The sequence below is a fragment of the Protomyctophum bolini genome, assembly GCF_963924005.1.
Source record: "Protomyctophum bolini genome assembly, chromosome: 9".
In the NCBI taxonomy this organism is placed as follows: Eukaryota; Metazoa; Chordata; class Actinopteri; order Myctophiformes; family Myctophidae; genus Protomyctophum; species Protomyctophum bolini.
In genome coordinates this window covers 18,448,444-18,472,058 of record NC_137870.1, presented here as the reverse complement: position 1 = coordinate 18,472,058, position 23,615 = coordinate 18,448,444, and the positions used below count along the sequence as shown (strand labels likewise).

Sequence of the window (23,615 nt, the reverse complement as noted above, 5' to 3'; positions counted from 1 at the left end):
TAAGATGCGTAAAATCAATATCCACATTTAAAGCTCTGCTGAAAAGCCTTTTCCTAACTGTCATTATTGTATTATTATGTATGTTTTGTATTTTTATGCCGGCTATTGCATGGATTGATCTATTATTGTTCTCTTGATGTAAAGCACTTTGTGACTTCGTCTAGAAATGTACTATATAAATAAATTCATTACCATTATCATTATCATTATACCCGGAAGTTATGCTGGAACGCCTACCGAGTGGCAAAAACCTACTTTCTTGACAGCCCATACATTCAAACAGAAAAGTCCTATCTGATTGCATTAAACAACGTTAAACTCACGTTGCCACTCAATTTGCCTCACTCACTTTATGCATGCGCATACCCTCTATTGACATGAAAATGTTTGAGAACCGACTGCTGCATTGAGATACAATGTTTCTGCCCGACAGCAATGGTATTCCCGCTGGGAGGCCAGAGGACTCGCACCTCCATTAATCCCAGACACCCATCACAATTAGTCCCTTTGATCTCTTAAAGGCGTTAAAGAGAGAGGGAAGAAAAAAATACCGGGCTGTAGCATCATAAGCAAATCAATATCATTAATTATACATTCCACGCAGCCGATGGCACGAAATATATCGTCGATGTCGGGTGGAAAGCTTACATGTACAAAATGCAATTTATTTGCATGCATTTATTACCCCTTTTTCATCGCCAATTTAGTCGTTAATGCTAATGGCTTCCTCCCCCACAAACATTTATATGTTGTCACTGCTGTTGTACTCCATGAATAATATTGAGTCCTCATTGTTAGCTTGCAAGGCGATGACAGATGGCACCTGTGTTCACTTGGACTTGATTCCATTATACACTATTTATACCCCACTTCCTTCTTCCTCTTTCGTGCGTCATCATCAGATGTCCAGCTCAGTAGCGTACAGCCACGCCCTCGTCTCAGGTCCCACATCGAATAGGCCGGCCTCCGAGGGTGGTTTATACTGGGGACAGGTGGTGATGATATGAGCGGTCTGCTCTGGCTCCCCATGCTGCTCTGTCCGTCAGGCCCCACTTCGTCATGGATGATTTGAAACGTCCGACCCCAGTTAGCAGGCGTTCAGCAGTGTCCATTGCCGGCGTGGCAGTTCCTCTCCTCCAATGCCGCCTCCCTCACTTCTTCCTGTTGCCTTGACTTAACGCTGAGGGAGACGCGTTAGGTTTAAAACGCATCCATTGCTCAGTCCGTGGAAAGGTAAATAAATATATGTGAAAAGGACATTTATTGTGTGCTGGCTGTTCTCTCATTTTCACTGCCGTTGTATACTACTGACTGAGAAGAGCCTTCATCCTACTACTCCTGCCCAACATTCCCTGCCGACAGCCGGTAGGATCACCTGCTGGGACAAATATCAGCCTTCCCGCCCGGCTTCCCTCCACTGAACACTGTGTTTGTGTAGATATACCTGACGAAGCCGGATGCACCGCGTTGGACTCAAACCCACAACCTCCACAGAGGTGGGCAGGTACTTTACCACTAGGCCAATCAAGCACGCAAAAAAACAGTGACATCGTGTTTTGAGCTTGTAGGTCACCCAACGAAAGTTTTTCACAATGCTTTACCTGTACATCTATGTGACAATAAAACACCTTGAACCTAGGTCAGCTATTTGTACTACTTCTATGTGATGCTTTGTGACTAAGTAGGACATTCATTTAGGTTTATTTATAGATATAGATATACATTAGGGCTGTCAATCGGTTAAAATATTAATTGTGATTAATCGCAAATTAATTGCATATTTTTTTATCCGTTCTAAATCTCAATCTCTTGCTTGGTTAACATCAGACTAGGCTGTCAAATTGCTGGTGTAGGAGTGCAAGTGCAGGTGGACAACAATGGTAGCACTCCGTTTATTCAGACTGAGAACAACACCACCAAAAAAATAGAGGTAATGACATAAACACCTTGGAGGTGTGAATGAAACAGTTGTGTGAGTGTTTATCGATTCTGGTTCCAAACGGTTCCCCATTTCGGTTCCAAAATTGTATAAAGTAACTTAAATAAGGTCATTTTCTTTTACAAAAAGCAAGCCTTAAGGCTTAGTCAATTTAAGACATGCAATGAATAGAGTAACATCCTCTCCAACAGTTGAGCCAATAGAGTAATATCCCCTCCAACAGCATTTGTGGATAATAGTGAGCTATGTTTTCATTTTCTTTATTTACCCAGGGCAATAGTGTTGTAGGCTACTTCTTTACTACTGACAATAAACAAATAAAAGCCTACTGACAAGCCTGTCTGAGAGCAGCACGCACACAAGCACGCACACGCAGCGTGTCCGTCACGGCCCACACAAACACTTTCTCTCTCTCATCTCTCGTTGCACAGCACACATGCAGTGCCAGTGAGGCAAACCACAAGACTCCTCTCCCTTACAAGTTTCCCCCCATAAACTTCACTTGAAAATTACGTTTAAGGAACATTAATAATTATGGCAATAGCGTCCGACTAGAGGAGCTTGCATCTCTGCTTCAGTGTCAGGCACAGCGCATCTCTCTCGACTCCTCGACAACTAGTAGCCTACATGCAGGCATAGCTCCGCCTCAGCCCATTTACAAGCCACACCGCAGCTTCTTCCCCAAACTGTACAAGGGTTCAAACTTCATCGCGTTAATCACATACAAAAATATTATCACCGTTAAAAGGAATTTGTGTTAACGCATTGTTATCTTTTAACTTTGACAGCCGTAATATATGGAGATAAGAGGATTCTGCACGACAGCAACTCCTTCTGTGGACAGTTTGGTACACGCCTCTGGTAACCCTTTACCAACTTATATTATTATTTACTCACAAACAATACATATTTGCTTAAAAACTGAAAATACTAGACCAAGAGGAGACTGAGCTCTTCCTGTTCCAGAGTTCAGATTAAGTCGTCCAATGAGAAGTTGAGAACCAAGGAGCTTCACAGGATGCAGTTATGGAGGAAATGCCAGCGAAAGGTCAACATTTGGCTAACTAGCTAATTGGATAGAGTACAAGAGAGAGAGAGAGAGAGAGAGAGAGAGAGAGAGAGAGAGAGAGAGAGGGGGAGAGATAGAGAGAGGGAGGTTTTATACCAAGTGAATGCAAAACATTGAAATATTGCTGCCATTGGTTTTCAAAGGTTTATCATAAGGTAAACTTTCCTACGTTGGATGTTACTGTATTGACTATTTCTGACACTTCCTATGGGTTTGTAAGATAGTTTTCTCTATGTTGCAATGTAACGTGCAGTAGCTCTCCTTTATTTCCTTTTCATTGTACATGCATCGTTTGGTTCCACATTTGCTTTGGCACTGCAAACTAATTGTTCTATCATGCCAATAATGCCCCTTTGAATTGAATTGAGAGAGAGGCAAAGAGAGACACAGATGGAGACAGACAGACAGACAGACAGACAGACAGACAGACAGACAGACAGACAGAGGTTTTATAGCTGCTGAAACTGACCGATGTTGACTTCGTCGTCGGTCTCGGCATCTCCGATGCATTCAAACTGGAACTCCTGCAGAGACTGCGAGAACTTCTGGACGGCTGCCGAGAGGTCTGCAGGACGAGACGAGAAAGGTCACAGTCTTCATTATTATACATGAAGCATGGGGGACCTACCAGTCACACAGCCAATTAGTACACATGCATATACAGCACTATGCTTTATACAGTGCTGTATATACATGTGAACTATACTGTACACTAATTAGGTATAATGTATGTCGAGAAATAACATCTGGAGTGTTAATTTAACTCGGAATGTGTAAAAATAAACACTTAGGTCAAACTGTCTCTTTTGGTTAACAATGCATAGTACCGTAGGTGTGTTGATAACACCTGCTTATAGGATGGGCTTAGGGTCAGAAAAATAATTTTGATGAAAGAGGATAGCATAGCTGTGTGTGTTTGGTTGCGCACAGGTGGTGAAAAACAACCATGCTGTTTCCGTGCTCAGACACACCCACCCACCCAAGCCAGCCAGCCAGCCACCCACCCACACAGTCACTTAAGGAAGTGGTTGCACCACTTAAAAATGCATTAGAATGGCAAGGCTTAATATATCATCCCTATGCAAAGACTACATTAATCCAATTTGAAATTTGCAAGAGAGTTGGAGTTCGCCCTGTGTGCCAAATGGCTGTGTACCCTAATAAATGTCTCGATTCACACAGGCAGCATTCTGTCAAAATGTTCCCAAGAGAAGTTAGACTTCAGTCTTACAATACTGCTTTACTACATGCCGAGGACAATCTCACACTAGATAAATCCTACAGTGGTTCTCAAATTCAAGTATTTTTTTATTCAGAACACACACACACACACACACACACACACACACACACACACACACACACACACACACACACACAGTCACACACAGTCACACACACACACACACACACACACACACACACACACACACACACACACACACACACACACACACACACACACACACACACACACACACACACACACACACACACACACACACACACACACACACAAGAAAGAACCATTTCTAACCATAAACCTAAGGGTTACTGTAAGCGTCACGCTGTGGCAATTGTAGATGGGCTATATATTTTGGTGCATGACAACAACGCGCAACTAAGCATGATAAATCAGGCATAATTTATCTTTAATCCCAAAATCAATTTTGAAATGTCTAATCCTTAACCTAAACGCAATGAGCCAGGTCATTGGTCATTGGTCCTCACAAAATGTCTATTTTTCAAATTCTACTATAAACTACTTGTGGGGCCATTTGGTACTACTAGTATATTAATACACATGTGCACACGCAGACATGCACGTCACGCACATGTTTTTTATTGATAATAATCACATTATCTTATCGTGCCGGCTTATCGGTGCTGTCAAACAAGTCTATGAAGCTATCTATGAAGTCTAAGAAAAAGTTTAATCTGCAATACAAGTTTATACAATATACTTATTCTCTCTCAGCTAGGCTGCTAGGGCAGGGGTGGCCAACTTTGATGAAGGAGAGGGCCACTATAGTTCCACACTTACTCCAGAAGGCCACATTGCATATACTGTCGTATCAAAAACAGCAGATCTTTTTTGCTAAATTTGAATTGAAATACTGATTTATGTATTGCAAATTGTTTATTGGAGTCCTGAAAAGTAACAGGTTTATTTAATTTGAAATGCATTTAGTTATAGGATGTTAACTTTATAAACTTAAATGCAAATACATTGGACATACTGTATAAACATATACAAAGGCAAACACTGTCTTCTTAAAGTGAACGTGTATGCTGGCCCCTGGAGCTGGGGTTTATGCTAACAGCTAGCGGTAGAGATAGAGTTAAGTGAAGGTGGTGGCCGCATGTGCAATTGGCATATTAAGTAACAGTGTTACATATTCACCAAAAAGTTTCATTTGTTTCTGCAAAAGGAATAAAAAGAAAAAATGAAATTGTCCCTTGCACCCCATTCTCTGGGTCACTTATTAAATCAATGTGCTACAGAATATTTTACGGTTACACAGAGGATTATTTTTATTTATTATTTTGGTAAGAGGCACATATGAAACCAGCTAACCCTCTGGCCCTTTGAATAAATCAAAAATAAAACAAATAATATAAAATAAATAAACCATGCTAATGAGACCATAGGCCTTTGGCTTTAAGCCATTCTAACAGTCTACAACGACACACTGCATTTTTCAAGACATGCATTTCCATATTTTAGCAGCACTGCAGTGTTTGGACAAAGAGCATCTCTAAATAGATTTATAAATATATATATATATTTTGCCCCAAGATGCATAGTGTCAGCAGAGCGGTCCGTTTTTATAAGTCCTGCCTTCATTCTAAAGCTGCTGATTTGAAATCAATAGCCAGCCCTTGCTGTCTGGATGTGCAAGCACCACCATCAATAATGGATGAGCCTTTACGGCTGACTCTCCAAGAGAAGTGGTGAGCCAGGTTGCTTTCTTTTAAAGGAATGAACCAGTGAACTATAGAAATTACTCTCGAAGGGAACTGGTGAACTAGGCTACTCAACTGTAAAGAAATTACTCTCAAAGAGAACTGTTGAACTATATAGGCTCTACTTTAACTGCCAGGGTTGTTTTTTTGGACAGCAATTTTGAGCGTTTTTACAAATCTTTCAAGATCCACAGAAGATATGAACAGCTCGTCTTCACCCAAAACGCTGTCTGGAAACAGAAAGTAGAGAAAAATGTTTCTCTTTTTATAAATGCTATTGAAAAATATCGCCATTAATCTATTCTCAAAATTGGGTCTGGGAGCTGGGTCTGCAGAGGCCAGGAGGCGGGCCGTGTGCGTGCACGTATGCGCGTGTGTGTGACAGGGCGCGTTCGGAAATAGCGCACTGAGCCCACTGCGCAATGCAAACTAATAGGCGAGTGCGCTCTGGTGTGGTATTTCCGAACGCGCCCTTTAGAGAGGAGGTGGAGCATGGAGACTGCACGGAGACGGAGTCAGTGCACTCGTCCCTGACTCCCTGTGTAGTCTGTGAGAGGGACGGTAACAGCAACGCCAACAAAAAGTTCTACTTATTAGAAAAGAAAGAGGCAGCGATGGAACCATAAGTCCATATCCATATTCCATATCCAGGCAGCAGCCTGCTGCATCATGTTAGCTGTTGTGTACCAAGCTAAACCACCATCCATCCATGCATCACAATATGATCACAACACGACTTTGACCATGTTTGCTACATTTTGTGACTGAGAGAGAAACAAGCAACCAGGTCTATGAAAATGTTCATCAAGTCAGAAAATCAGAAGAAATCAGAAAATAAGTCTAAAATAAGCAACTATATGTGGCTCTTGGGCTTGGCATAGTCTCCAAAGTAAAACAAATAATACTAGTAATGCTAAAGTAGAATCCCTAGCAAACTAATCAAACGTGTCCGTGCACGCCAGCCATCAGCCATCAAGTAATGTTTTGCTGTAAATAACACTGTGTGTTTACATGGCTGTCATGTTGGAAACAGCAGGTGCTCTGAGAGTTTGATTAGGCATCGGTCTGTTATAGAGCGGAGCAGTCATTATCCAGAAATAACAAACCGATTAATTTGGGTATTGACCAATCAGAATCAAGCATTCAACCAAGCCGTGTAAAAAAATAATTAAGTCCTTGACATGAAAATGTTTGAGAACCACTGGCCTTAAATGTCGACACAAAGAAGGAAAATGACATTTTTGGAATCTCATGTATCAGTGTTTGACATGCTTTCTCTAAATGTCCTTGTACTTTAACAATGTTCCTCTGGTCTTTATTTACTAAAATACACCAAGGCTTCTTCTTAATAGCACAGCAAAACTATACATAATAATTTGACATTCCATTTTATAATAAACCATGGCACAAAAATATAAACGTTCTGTGGGCTGGCTACTGTATATCAGCACAAAGGCCTAGGTTCAGGTTGTATGTCAATCCCACTCTCCCTCTGCACTTTGTAAACAAAACAAAATTATTTATTATAAATTACCCTCCGCAGAATGGAATGGGAGCAATAGGTTAAAGAGGAAGCAATGGAGGGAGATATTTAGTCTCTCCTCTCCCTCCCTTACAAATAACAATATTAAAATGTGCAAGACTGTTTAGTAGTGTTTATCCAGGGATACAATTTAAGATATTGATTTATTGTGTTAAAAGTTGAGTTTATCCTGAGGGTGCATTGCACTGGGTCATGGGGTCGCAACGAGAGTGTAGTATGTTTGTCTTCAATGAAACCAGCTACTAGTTCTTGATATACCTTGTTTGGAAATAAGCTATTATAATATATGTGCAAGTGGACATCTTGGCTTAATGGAGGCACTAGAGGAAAGGCCATTGTGTCAATATAATCCGTTTGGTTCACCTTCGGGAGGTCATGAACCAAAGCAGTTGTGCAACCAAAGCAGTTATGGACGGACGGACGGACGGAGTCAAAAGTGCCAGGTGCAGGGCAGAAGTCAAAATCTAAGAAAAATCATCTACATTCTGCACACTTGATCTTGGTCCAAAAGCTTGAAATGTAGTCCTATATACAGTAGTGTGTGATGTTTCGAGCCTGACTTACCACCACAACCAGATCAATTGCTACTGCAGACATTCAAAGTGTGCAGTGACATCCAGCATGTGGTACAATACCTACCTAGGCTACTTCATCTACTTTCGGGTGATATTCTTGTACAACAAGAGTACGGAGTTAACCACTTAAAGCTAACATCCGTATTGTGGAGAAAGCTTTCATAGACAATAGCAGATCGACCAGCTTTGATTTTGTGAGATTAATTTCAGCAAAAGCTTTCCCCACGATCATGGAAAAGACACTAGTATAGAGCCCTGAGGGACTCTGCTCAACCATAAGTGGACACAATCCTGCCCAGCCGCCTAGGCCAGATCGTGGCACCAAAGTGCCAGAGAAATGCGCAAAATAAGCAGAGAAGAGTCACTTCTGCCCGAGCCGGAAGTGATGTAGTCTGGATCTGTGTAGCGAGGGGTAGCATCATCACTATCGCCCCGGAGTAGCATCATGATGATCGGATTAATGTAGAGCCATATGAAATCCGTTTTATTTTTTTCCCAATTCCGTTAAATCTTTTCCCAAATTCTGTTTTTTCCATTTTAATATTTCTGAATTGTGTATTTTGCTTTTTATGCAATTTTTTTTACCGAAAATGGAAATAAACCGGGGGCCCTAGATCACCGATTGCCAATGTTTTGTTTGACAAATATAGTGTCAGACATTTTAAAGTTTCCAAACCAATTGAAAAACATTTAAACAAACGGCAAGGAAAAAAACATGTTTTGATGGATAAATGCAAAAGATTTATATTAAGGTTTGTTTGTTTTAAAGCCACGTCACACACAGCATTTCCTGCCATATCACCATGGTACGATATGATACTATTATCGGCAAGGCATACGATACTATTATTGCCATTATCGATTAATTGAAAACACACACACACACAGTCGCGCGCGCACGCACGCACGCACGCACACACACACACACACACACACACACACACACACACACACACACACACACACACACACACACACACACACACACACCTGACTAGGTGAGTCACTGCTGACCATTTTTACTCTCTCAGACCTATAAGATAACACTCAGGATTTGTGATTTGTGTTTGAGAATGTTGACTAACTAAGCACTAAGCACACCTGTGCGTCACATTAGCTCAGGGCAGGATTGCCGTTTAGCAACAATGCAGCACACTTCGGCCGCCAGGATCACACACCACGGCCCACGGCCAGCCTTCCGGTAATACATTTACCCCAAAACACACAACTAGCCCTGCCAACATGTTGGGAAGGACACAGCTTAATGTAGGGGTCACCGATTGCTGTGCAACATCCCCCTCATGTTCTCACCACCCATTGCGTCTACACCACACACACTAACCTACACAATTCTCCACCCGCAACACAGAGACCTTATTGGCTAGCCCGCTCACATGCCGCACACCGTGACGGCACAACACAGCAACGCACAGCAACTGACAACGTAAACAACAACGACATGCTTACTGCGTATGTGCACGTTCGCACGTGTGGCTAAAAAGCTCGCTCCTCCGTCTTCACTTGATTTCTGAACAAACCTGACCACTGAATGTTCCATTTTCTCCTGAAAACTGAATTTCAGCCCAGATTAGGGCCAATTCCACAATATTTCGCGTTTTATTCCAATTCCTTTTTTATTGGTCATTTCCACGATTCCGTCCGCGATTCCGTTAACACGGATTTCATATGGCTCTAGATTAATGTTTTAATAGGCTATAAAAATGGCACTTTATGCCATTCTGAGCATAAAACACCACTAATAGCCCTGTGTGCGTCCATGTGTACCGCGGATTATCATGTACAATGGGAGACCTATGGATGCTAGCGGCGGAAGCTAACGGAGGCTAAAAGAAAAGGTAAAATAATATTTCTCGTGGATGGCTAAGATGGAGTTAATAAGATTTCCACAAGATATCTCGTGGATAGCACGGAATGGGTTAATTATGGAAGATACGAGGTTTCGTTTCGTCCCGACAGCGACGGCGATAAGGCAGATGAGAACATTAGCGCAGTCTGCTTCATCACGTCAGCATAGAGTGATTCGCCATTGATTTGCAATGAAGAACTGGTGGGAGGGTCTTCAAAGGAGAAGATCTCTCCACTCGCAAGCTTAACAAGGAGACGGGGGGCCGCCGTTTGATGCGGCCGCGGGGCGCCGCACGCATCACTTTGATTCCATCTGAGGCGCCAGAGGGATAGTGGCGTGGGAACGTGGTACGCCGCAGGTGAGGCATCTCTTCCTCGCCGCTAACGATTACGCTTCCACCGTCAGACGCACAGCAGGAGGGCGGAGGCTTGCACTGCACTGTGAGGAGAGACATTGAGTTCCCAGAGTCAGGAGTTATACTGTAGATGTGGGTTTTTCTTCTATACCAGAAACAATATCAGAATGATCTAAAACACACAGCGTAGTCCCTGGTGATACAGTACATGTTTGGGGATGAATACATTCTACTATTATTCTAACCATCCAAATGTGGAACACCACTACCACCACCAGCCAAACAGTCCGACTCCCTACTTCTTCATTTCATCGTTAAACGCTGTGTTGCAAGCCTTGAAAACAACCAGCAAGTAAATGGTAACGTAGGTGGGGCCTGTGAAAATCAGTGTTCTGATTGACGGCAGCAGGTATGGTTGCCGCTTGGTGGATTTGTCTATAGCAGACCAACAAATGAACAAGGGCAGCATGTTATGCTACACATACAGAGCTACTGTAGTGTCCTAACATGTGGAATGTGGACATACTCTGCAACAGGAGTAACTGCTACTGTACCCTAGATGTCTCCAATCTAACTTGTTGAACAAACTACATTAATAAACTCACCAAAAGTAAGTAAAGTAAGAACAGTCCAGTTGCCATCCATTGTGCGTAGAGCCATGTTTTGTTCTGCCGTTACAAAAAAAATCTTGCAGGCATGAGGTTTTTCAGCTAGTGAGGGTACAGTATGACATGATATGACAACCATCAACCATGAATGGATTAGAAACGATCAAGAACAGAAGTCATGTCTACTGTAGAAAAGCCACTTAGAAAATAATAAGAATGGTAGATGCGCGAGGTAGACGCACTCTCACGGGTGTGCAAGTGCATGTCCGCCTCCAGTACATCCCTGACAAGGATCACGGCACATGGTCAGTGCACTAGCGGCTTCACCACCAGCAGGTAGGCACCCGACACTGACTGTATGATGATACAGCTGCAACTGCACCTGCTACTGAGCACTGGCTTAGAGACGACGGGGACAGGGCTGATTATCCCTCTTTTCCACCAATTTAAATCTTAGCTTATACTTAGACAGAATTTCTTTCCCCAAATTTGGAGTCATACTCCATAATACAATACTGCCTGTGCAGGAGCTACTACCTTATGATTATATCATCAAGACAAACCTCCAAAACTAGCAATGCAGTTTCGTGTCAATACATGTATGCAGTGTTTGTTTGTGTGGTATTTGGTCTAGGAAAACTTGTGCATGTGTGCGAGAAAGTTAAGAGTGTGTGTGTGTGTGTGTGTGTGTGTGTGTGTGTGTGTGTGTGTGTGTGTGTGTGTGTGTGTGTGTGTGTGTGTGTGAGTGAGTGAGTGAGTGAGTGAGTGAGTGAGAGAGAGAGAGAGAGACAGAGAGAGAGAAAGAGAGAGTAAGTGAGTGAGAGAGAGAGAGAGAGGGGAGACCAAGAGAGACACAGACAGACAGACAGACAGACAGACAGACAGACAGACAGACAGACAGACAGACAGACAGACAGAAGGGGAGTGTATTTGAGTTTGTGTCTAAATTAGGAGAAAATGTAAACGTGCAAAAACTAATAATAATGCCATGAATGGGAAAATGGTGAACAGAAAATTACACATACTGTACCTGTATTGGCACGGACATGTTACTTGAATGCCAATCCAGCTTCAGTATATTGCAAAAACGTATCGCAACAGCTTATAGATTGGCTATTTGTGCCGAAGAAGTTTTGGCATTGAGGGGAAAAGGAAGCAGACCCAGTACAGAGCCCTGGGGGACAACCCATTTAAGTGGTTCAAAGGGGAAATTGTGTATTCCTTGAGCTCCAGTACATCCATGCTCCCAGGCCTCCATGCACCACCCCAGCTATCACCTGTTGTTTTGAATGTTCTTTCATGTACTACGGGGGGTATTCCGAAGGGTCCTACTGTATGTTGTAGGGGAGGAGTAGCCAGCGTACTCGCTCACAATACATTCATCTGCAAAACCAAGTAAATGTATTTTTGCTCATTTTATATTTATTTAAAATATTTAATTAAATTCACGAGTTGACCGACTCCTGACAGAACGGAGGAGAGCGGTGCTGGAAGGTGAATGAGATCATGTGACTAGGTAATGTATTGTAGCTCTGTGCACTACAATACCCCAGCATCTCTATATGGCAGGGGTATTCAACTGGCGGCCCGCGGGCCAAATGCGGCCTGCAGAGCGCCCCCTAGTGGCCCTTGGAACAATGAGTTTGTTTTTGTTTTTGAGAGAGCTAATGAAAGTTGCAGGTATGGTGTGTGCGATATAAAGTGTGAGATTATCATAATGACAGTAAACCTTAATCATATTCTATGATATTCAAGGGCTTTTGGAGAGAAACGAGACAGACACTAGTCACTTTAGACTAGAGTACTACTGGTGTGTGTGTGTGTGTGTGTGTGTGTGTGTGTGTGTGTGTGTGTGTGTGTGTGTGTGTGTGTGTGTGTGTTCTCAGCTGGTGCTCTTTGACACTCGTCAGTTATTGTCAAGGCAATTATGTTTATGCACTGTCAAATAGGTCTACATCTATTTAAAGGTAGCATATACTTGTATAGACATACATCACCCTGTGCTCATACTGTGCACAAATGTATTACATAAATCTTTGTGTTTGAACACAAGATGCATTTTGAGAACGCACAAATTTCCACCCTCTGCACGCAATCATTCTACAGTCGTGGCCCCCGGCCTAATCTAGTTGAATACCCCTGCCATATGGGTTGAAAAGAAAGAGTAGCATCTGCTTTTTGTTTTTTTTTGTTGTTTTTTTTAAGCAGCATTTCTAAATACTCTGGTTTACCATAATACCTTGATATCGTCTGACATTACACGTAGCCTACTAAATATTCCTTTGTTAGTCCAATATATGTAGGACAATGAAAAGACAACTAGTTAGAATGCGGAGATAAGATGTTTCTGCCCGACAGTGACGCATGTACAGGATCTCAGTCAGCATGGGGCTAAGAACCGTCTCCAACAGATTTGCACAGCCTGCAGACACCCTGCACTAAAAACTAAACACAATGCATGAAGATGCCCTGCAGTCTCTGCCAGCGCTGGGCTCTGCTTAGCGATGCACTCTGCTTTATTGCTCAACAAATCACAGAATGCACAGTGTAGTTAGTACATTTGCATTACATGGATTTACCCATGTCAGCAGCAACACGCAAAAACATATATCCTGTATCGCATAGTCAAACACTGAATGCACACATACAAATGCAGTGTCACAACAGCAACCATTTATCTTATGAGGACCAGGACAATTGTCCTCAACATGTCCCATTTCTCAAATTCTATTATACTTGTGGGGACACTTGGCCCTCAAAAAGTATTACAAGTGCGTGCGCGGACGCACACACACACGCACATACAGAGTAATGTCGGGCCAAATGTTATCTGGTGGAGGACAGGAGATGGTTACACAAGCATGTTTACAGCACGATTTCCTGTGACCAAACCCCGAGAGCATCATCTGCACTCACACAAGCAAACACGCAGGGTTCCCAAAGCTACACTATGTGAAATGTCGCTGTCACATTTCGACCACGTCATGAATTAATTAGAATGCTAAACAGGAGTTAAACTACTTGAGATTATGCGGCGCTGCGGTGATTTAGCATCGAGCTGAAATATGCAGGCGGTAAAAATATGCATAGCAAAACATGCAAAATGTTGCCGTTAAAAGACTAGCTAAAATAGCATTTGTGAAATCCAATGCCACGCAGATGAAAGATTCATATTGTAGCCTTAAGGCAGTGGTTCTCAAAACATGTTAATGTCAAGGACCCCAAATTGATATGAACATAACGGAACATGCACTATAGTCAATGGCATGCCTATCTACGCTCTGTTCTGTCAGATGAATGTTCCCCCAGCTCACAATAGGGATGCTAGGGTTCAACCATTTTAAGCACTTAACCCATTAAGAACTGTTGCCGGTTCTACAGATGTTACACAAAACGTTTTTTGTGTAGAAGACAAGAATATTCAACATTTTTCATTTTCCTTCGTCAAAAAGGGCCGATCGTCAAGCTTGTATATTTCTGCCCAATGTTCCCCCCAGAATATGGATATGCTGGGGCTCAAGTGGTTCTGGATAGGTGCATCAGGCAGCAAATGTCGAAAATATGGTTACCCAACCCCATTTGCAGTGCCTCTGGCTTTGGCCAGGAACACAATTGTTTGGCATAACACCCTAAATTGGGGAGAAAATGAAAAAAGGAACAAAAGAAAGGAAAACATTAACAAGAAAAAAAACCATGGGATACACAGATGGCAGATGTTTAGAAACTGGGCAGAAGCTCACGATTGCCAAATTAGGGGACATGCAAGTCAGAGCCAATAGGAAAAGTATTTTGTAAGTGGACACCAGCTGTTGCCCAATAGTCTTCCATGCATGGAGGGTTCCATTACTGTGTGTATGCGTGCGTGCGTGCAGTATTTTCTTTTCTCCAGTGATCCTCAATCTTTTTTTTTATTTTAAGCACCCCCAGTTTGATATGCATTAGTATATCAAATATATATAATTATATATATAATATTTTTCAGTCCAAGGACCCCTTCTCTACACATAACCTATTTGCCAAAATATAGTCTATCTACAAGCGCACAGTGCCTCGCAACACGAGGCGTTGTTGATCTTAGGGACCACCGCACACTGTAATAACTCTGAGGACCCCTACAGGTCCCGAGACGCCCTGTTGAAGACCCATACATTAGTCCATTGACTACCATTTGATACAATTTGGGATCCCAATCTGCACTTACATATGTTACAGGTTAATTTTCTCAATCTCAGAGTTACAGACCCGGGAAAGTCCATTTGGACCACCTGCTGTCAGGCAGAAACCTCTTATCTCCATATTAACGTTATTTTTAGGGCAGGGACTTTAACATGTTAATTGTGATTAATTAAATACAGGAAAAAAATGAATGCCTTTAAAATCACACCTTTTTTCCCCACCGCGGAACGTTTCTCACTGAGTGTGTTTCCCAACGAGGAAGCTACAGTAACATTAATCTAGCCCCATAATGAAACCACTCCATCTGCTATTAGACATGCAACGATACAGATTTTTCAATTCCGATCCGATCCGATATATTAATTTTTGAAATTTCTAGATACACTCCCGATATCTGATATTTTACATAGCAAAGAATTAAAATACAAAATGCGCATTGACATTATTTTTGGTAGCGTAGCATTGGTTAGAGATCTCGATTTAGGCAGACCATTACTAACACTATCCTAAACCCTACGAGTGCCCCTTTCTTCACACAGGTGTGATTTTTTTTATTGTAGAATAGGCTTCAAATAATAGAGCAGTCATACTATTAATATTGTTTGTTGTGTAATGTTACACAAGGCTGTAATACACAGCATATCTCTAAATAGCAAATAATGTACAAATGCCTTACATTTACAGTAAATTCAAAGTTTAACCTGTAAAAATAAGAAGTGTTTAACCTGTAAATGGCAACCTGTTAAATAATACTATGGTTTATTATTATTATTATTATAGTTTATTATTATTATTAATAATAATATTATTATTAAGTGCAAAGTTACCTTTTTACCCCTAAAGTGATGCCTGCATGTAACCTGTTAATTAATACTATTGTTTATTAATAATACTAATAGTAATTATTATTATTATTATTGCTATGTACAGTGGTACCTTTTTACCCCTAATGTGATGCCAGGAATCAGCTGCGCTATCATGTGACAAAAGCCTTGGGCCTTACCGACAGAACCAAAAAATACCTCAGGACGTTTGTTATGGTGCTGGTGTTGTGTTTATGCTACATTAGTTTGCAAACTCTGTCTTTGTCTTACGAATTGCACTACACTTACAATCTGAATCAATATTTGAGCTTCTGACAACAATGTCATGGTTTGATAACTGAGCCAATTATATAAAGACGGATTTAACCGCGATGACGACGCTCGCTTATTCTTCATCATCATCATCATCGTCTCAGCAGCATTTTTTTCAATGGCAATAATAAAGTTACAAAGATTTAATCACAGTGCTAAACAGCACGTGTGTGCAGTTAATATATAGCAGAAGAATGGATTACAAGAGCAATGTCAGAACACAGCTGTGGTGTGGAGATGATCGAGGCTCCACCACACAACTGAACTGCGCATGCAGTGACTTGACTGATCCGTGCGACGACGGGTAAACTTTATACTTGTAATACTGTCAAGTCTGTAAGTGATTCCATTCTCTTGCATATTGCACATTAGTGGGGCTTTTTTCTATAGTCTCTGTTTGCAGTCTGTACATACTGGAGGTTGGATTCGCTCACTGCACTGTCTGTGCAGGACGGACTGTAGTAAACATTAAACACCTTCCCCCTCCTGTATCGGAGCATGTATCGGTGGCGTCAAATCCGATCTCCACAAATTCTCCGGTACATTAATTAAGCTGGATCGGAGGCCGATCCCGATATAATATCGGACCGGTTGCATCTCTATCTGCTATGTAGAGCTACGTAGCGTAGGGACCTGGGCGATATGACAAAATCTCATATCACGATATAGATTTTTTTTTATGACGATATACTCACGATATAACATATTTTTTACGATAGCGATTTTCTTTTCGAATAGATTTTTGTTCAGGCCGAGTACTTTACTGTACTTGTACTGTACTTGTACTGTACTGTACTGTACTGTACTGTACTGTACTGTACTGTGACACTTGGTGGTGACAATAATGATGCTATTTCCGTGCTCGGATACAGGGACACACGCATAGCTGTCTATAGACGAATTCAGAAATGGGACTCATGGTCACAGCTTACGTATTTCCTGTAGGCGGACTCGACATAACTGCGGGGTTTAAACCCTCACCAGGCGCACCTCTTCTACAGTGAACGGTAGAGTGACTGATGTTAGACTGCCTCAAACATTACTCTTTTACCTGCTTTTTACTAACACTAACATTACAAAGATGCCCAGAACATCGAGATGAACCTGTTTATTTTATGGCTGCTCCAACAGTAGTGGCAACATTCCAAAAAAACGGAATGTCAAAATATCCACCGCGGGGTCTGAGACCAGAGCCATTGAGTAATGTTTGAGACGAAGCAGTGAAAGGTCCTGAAAGATACATAACGTAAGTCTTACCCAATACCCAATATTTCTGTTTTATGAACACATGGCTGCTGTACTTTATACCTCATACTAAGCATTTAAAGTGTTTTCCCCCAATAAACTCGTTTTTATTTGTCTTCTAATGCCCCCCCCCCCCCATGTAAAGCACATTTGAGTATTCATATTGTACTACCTGAATATTCCTAAAATATCCTAAAACTGGTTGTCTTGGTTAAAGGGGCATTCCACTCATTTTCAACATTTTACTAGGCATTAATATACCTTAGAGCTGTTGTGTGGAAATAATAAAAAGGTCCCACCATCAAGGTGCCAGTCAGTCAAAGCAGGACTGCAGAGGTGAGCACCGAGGGCCAACCTGCCAGTTGCTGTGTAAATACGTTCGTTCAGTTTTGATGATGTGAAAAAAATAAAGAACAGACTTCTCTGCATCCACAGTCTCTGTCTGACAGTTTTCTCCAACTTGGGTTGGAGAAAACTGGAATGGGTTAATTCAGCAACAGCTTCCAACAACAGCAACAACAACAACAACACAAGACGCTAACTGAAGTTGTGATCATGTTAAAAAAATGAAAACATCCACTCGACCCATATGTACAGCTGGGCATGCAGCATTGACGGCACGTTGTCTCTCACTCCATCGCCTGTAGTCAATTAAACATCGTTAAGTTTCCCAACGTGTTTAACAAATTACACTACAACAGAAAGTGTAACATTTTGAATCCCTATACAGAGCTTAAAGTGAACTGAAACAACTGTGTAGCAGTGAGTGACATGAGTTTGACTTAGACAATTTAATGCAGACATACAGTAGGCCTGTACTTGCTTTTTAATTGTCATAATAATAATAATGACAATTTGCATAGAATGGTTGTGCCCCTCTTCGCACCAATTGGTTGCGATTTCGTGGTTGGACAAAAATCCTCTGTCTCCATCCATTACCATTGAAATAACATATTTTTCAGTCGTTGATATTCTGTGCACTCAATTCTTATTCTTACTTTGTGTCAGTAAAAAGGAACATCACAGATGCAGCATGGTGACTGGGCATATCATATTTGTTTTTAGTTTTTTCCAAAAAAGATGTTTTAGCAAATTCAACATAAACAAGGCGGAACCAGGGCGGAAAAGGCAGAAAGAGCCTGCTGGTTAGTCAGTCAGGGACCAATCAGAAGGCTGACAAAGGGTGAATTGGATTTGACTTTGTGACTGCAGTCTAAATCGGGCCAACGTTTTTTTTGTTTTAAGGAAAAGTGGAACTTAGAAGTCCCTCTCTACAGGGAAGTATAGATACCCTGCACAGAGAGACAGTGACAGTCACAGCTGTCATTAATTAATGGTCTTGATTGCCAATGCGGTCAAGTTATATGGTGAAATGCACAGGCTCACGTCTCACGACACACTACTAGCATTGTGGATTATAGTTATGCTGGTCAATTTGAGACAAAGGTTAGTAAGACAATCGATGAGTAACTAGTTGCTCTCTCTCTCTGTGTGTGTAGTGTAGAGAGGTGTGTGTGTGTGTGTGTGTGTGTGTGTGTGTGTGTGTGTGTGTGTGTGTGTGTGAGGGGGGGGGGGGTATCACTCTGTCTGCGCTACGGACAGAGTGATACCGCTACTTCTCCAGTAAAAGTGCAGAACCGAGAGTGATATACTTCTCCATGCGGTGCAGGACCGAGAGAGTGATATGTGCAGGATGGACTGTAGTAAACATATTTTCCCCTGACATTATATTCGAACTCCGATACATTAAGTCGTATCGGAGGCCGATTCCAATAAAACATTAGATCGGTTGCAGTACACAGATCGGTATTATAGGTAAGAACATGAACTGGCCTGTTATAGCGCCACCATGAGTCAGATTTTATTTTTAAAGTGGCATTTCTTCCTCTGCCTAGTGGTAATGTGTGTGCATAATGTCACGGAAATTGCACGCCGTGTTCATGATTTGAGGCATTTTGTTCAAAACGGACAAATCTGCAGAACTTTGGAAGGCAATTTTAGCCAATGGGGATGGAATATGGGGATGCGGAGTGGTCCGTGTTGATCACATGACTATAGAGTGTGTACCAAGTTGCGTGATGTATGGATAAAATGTGTACGAGTAATATGTGTTTTGCAAAAGTCGGCCTCATGGTGGCGCTATAACAGGCCATTGTGGAAAACGCACGCACAGACGGACGGAGTGCAAAACATACTCTGTCCCCAAGCCTTCGGCCTGGTGGAGACAATTCATTCTAGTTCTGTCCAATAAGTGGTGGCCATGCCCACTGCAGCTGGGAACTTGACTCTGCTGTGATTTATTTTTAAAAATATTTTCAAAGTGGTGCCAAAGCTACAGTACTTTGTAGCCAACACTGAATTATGCATCATGTGAATTGACGATATTGGGGTTCAAAAGTGCAAATAACGCGAGACAGACAGACAGAGAGCATGCGTCTAGTGTTACAACCCAAAAAAACAACCTCAGTCTCACATGGTAGTTCAAAGCAGCCAGGAGGTGATATACGGCAACAGAACAGAGTCTAGACGCGGCTAAATGGAGACAGTGGCATGGCTATAATAATGTAACCAATGTATTTTACAGGATGGTAGGAATGGGACTATTGTCGCTATTATAGTTTATCGTGATAAAAGATGCTCACAATAACCATATCGCAGAGATAAATTATCGTGAAATTGTCTCGCTAGCTTTGTGTGGCCATCACATGTGACCATCACAGACACCCAAAAGCAACATTTTATTGTCCCCCTGAGATCCATACTTGTGATTGTGAAAATAGGAGATCTAAGCGCTCACAAGATCTAAAAGCTTTAGATAGATAGATAGATAGATAGATAGATAGATAGATAGATAGATAGATAGATAGATAGATAGATAGATAGATAGATAGATAGATAGATAGATAGATAGATAGATAGATAGATAAGATAGGGAATGAACAAAAAGATGCCATCTACTCAAAAATATCTACACGACCTAAGACCCTAATCTCACGATGCTATACTGTATATAGCTCAGGAAATAGGAAATACATCACTGAGGATACGTCCCAGTTGCATCCAGATATTTATTTATTTACAATCGTCATCTATACGCCAATATAACATCCTGTATTGAAATTGGCTAATGGGAGGGAGGGAGGGCGGGAGGACAGACCACGGCCATGTCACTACCCCATCCTAACCATAAACAAACCACGGAGGCATGGACTATTACATCATAACCATAAACAAACCATGGCATGTCACTATGACAACCATAAACAAACCATGGCCTGTCACTATGACAACCATAAACAAACCAAGGCCTGTCACTATGACAAACATAAACAACCAAGGCCTGCATGCACTCTAGGGAGTGTGCATGCAAAGGTTGCATGCACACTCCCTAGAGGCCAACCTTTGACCTGCATTTTGCCTTTTATAGCGCCACCAGAAGGCCAGCTTTTGTAAAACACATTTATTACTCCGCCAGATTCTGTCCAAAAATCCCGCAAAACGTTACACAGTATCTCTATTGTCATGTGCTCAAGACAGATCTGTCCGATATTTCATATTCCATCCTAATTGGCTAACATTGGCTTTCAAGTTTGCAGGATTAGCCCGTTTTGAACAAAAAGCCTCAAATCATAAACGCAGCGTGCAATTTATGTGACATCTTTCACACACATTCCTACTAGGCTGAGGAATATATTCCACCCTTTTCACATTGGCTAGTTATAGTACCACCAACAGGTGGATTTTGGAGAACACATTTTTGAAACAAAATGCCTCAAATCATCCCATTGCCATCAAAGGCGTAAGAAGAAATGGCACCCTTTTCACATTGGCCTGTTATAGCGCCACCAGGAGCACACAACCTGACCTGGCCAGGTGGAGACCTGTGCACTGAGGGGCAAGATTTTTCTAGTTTGTGTATGATTCCCACTTCCCAGTGGTTGTAGAAGTTTGGTGAGGTAACTGACGTCTATCCTTTCCTTATGCCTACTTTTTTATGCCAGTGGACCTAAAGTGGACCCCCAGGGGTCCTTGGGGGGGGTTCCAGGTGGTCGCCAACAAAATTAGTTATGTTCAAAAAGTCTTTAAAATAATGTGAACAATTTGGGATATATATATTTTTTAACAACACAAATCTTGAATGGGGGTCCCTTGCACAAAGTATTTTCAGATGGGGTCTGCTGGAGAAATGCATAATTTGGAGGTCCTTGTCATATCATAATGTTTACATACTGTAGTACTTTAGGATAAAAATAAAAATAAAGTAAATTAGGATTCACTGAACAAAATATGATCTCAAACCAGACAGCCAGTCCAGACTGGATCTGTATACGCGCCATCATGCACACACAATAAATACTGTATCCTCTCTCTCTCTCTCTCTCTCTCTCTCTCTCTCTCTCTCTCTCTCTCTCTCTCTCTCTCTCTCTCTCTCTCTCTCTCTCTCTCTCTCTCTCTCTCTCTCTCTCTCTCTCTCTCTCTCTCTCAGCATCGCTTAACTGAACTGCAGGCGAACTTCATTCTACTCTTTCAGACTGACTGTCTGATATTTTCTCTTTTTGCCAGGGTTCTAACAGTAAAAGCATAAAACTTACTCTTGAACGCCGTGATGAGCATGTTGCCATCCTTGATGAGGTCTTTGATGAACTTGTTGGTTCTCTCCAGCTCTATCTCGTGACATTTGAGCCTCTCTCTGAAGTCTGGTCCGTCCAGGAAAGAATCCGTGAACTCCAACGTGGGCAGTCCCATTGTAACACTAATAGTAATAATATAATATCTAAACCTCAATAAAGAACAATTACATTCATAAACCTGTGTTATTGACGTCGTTGTGTTTCATGCAGCAGTGTGTGCGTGCCGGTAGCGTGTTGCGACTGTTGTCAACTATCTGTCCAACTCCCCCGACTGGAGAAAAAAAGTTTACTCTAACAAACTTTCTCTGCTCGTTTTTACTTCCGCCTTCAATTGAAGCCTTTCTTGTCATCAGAGCAGACTAGCAGAGCTGCATGGTGGTCGCATGACTCCTGCTGGTTTATTGGAGAGTTGACAACACTGCAGTGCACCGCTCGGCGCTTATTGATTCATCAGCTTTGAGCCTTTGATCATGCAGTGTCACACAAAAGCATCAAAAGTAACAGATCCACAAGCTGGAAAGCCGATTTAAAATGTATTATTATTATTATTATTATTATTATTATTATTATTATTATTATTATTATTATTGTTATTATTATTATTATCCTGAAAAGTAATTGCATGTGGGCATAGCCTATACAGTATGAGGTTTTGAGATTTTGTTTACATGGGAAAGATGTAGCCTTACGCCAGGGCTCCACTGGGCGCGTCTGCGTCGCGTCAGCGTCACCGTCACAGAATGTTCCCTTTTTATTCAATGAAGGGTGGCTCCACTGCCCGCGACGCCCCGCGTTGCGTCGCGTCTCCGTCACCATTAAAATTGAACCGGTTCGTTTTTTGACGCACGCGTCGGAGACGCAACGCGACGCAGACGCGCCCAGTGGAGCCCTGGCGTTAGCTAGCCACTCTATCTCATTGCGGGCAGCGGGAAGCGGTACAATGGGAAGCTGGGAGCTGCAGGAGCTGACAACATTGCTTCATCATACAATTAGGGCTACAATTGTCAATTAAGTTATCGATTACTCCATCAATTAGTCTACATTGATTATTCTTTGAATTGAATTTGAATTGAATTAAATCGACGGTTAACTTGACATTTAACATGCGTGGCAGGTTAAAACTAACCCTTGGCTTCCTTTGAGGTTAGGTTTAGGTTTAGGGTAGGGTATCGGATTAATGCCTATCGGACAAAACAAATGCACCCATGTCTCCCAAGGATCCAAACTAGTGAAAATGGCCGATCTACAAGCTCACATCGTCCTGTGAAGCGACACTTTGTGAGGTAGTAGATCTGCTATTTTCCTTTTCTTGTATGTATAATGTAATTTCAAATGTTAGATTTTGGGGGCTTTAATGGATAGTAGCCTACATAAGAGTGTGTTTATATGCACCTTAACCACTAGGCCAGAATACTTTATTAACAGTTTTAAGAGGTACAGTTATATTACTAATGCTAAAAGGATAACAAAAGGCCCCGAGGTTCCATTGTGGTCCTATATCAAA

The 23,615-nt window shown here is 41.8% G+C and overlaps 1 protein-coding gene across 3 annotated transcripts in view; it reads right to left on the bottom strand.

Moving 5' to 3' along the window:
• The window catches only part of arhgap42b (Rho GTPase activating protein 42b), a 117,816-nt gene extending 95,407 nt beyond the window's left edge, over positions 1–22,409 (bottom strand). For 2 of the 3 annotated variants that reach the window (XM_080772342.1, XM_080772343.1), the window contains exons 1-2: positions 22,073–22,409; positions 3,478–3,573 (exon numbers count right to left, since the gene is read on the bottom strand). In XM_080772342.1, the coding sequence (XP_080628468.1) occupies positions 3,478–3,573; positions 22,073–22,226 (250 nt within the window). In that variant the 5' untranslated portion in view covers positions 22,227–22,409. The remainder of the gene's footprint in view (positions 1–3,477; positions 3,574–22,072) is intronic. The other variant, XM_080772344.1, reaches the window with a different exon arrangement.
• Positions 22,410–23,615: the final 1,206 nt, after the last annotated feature.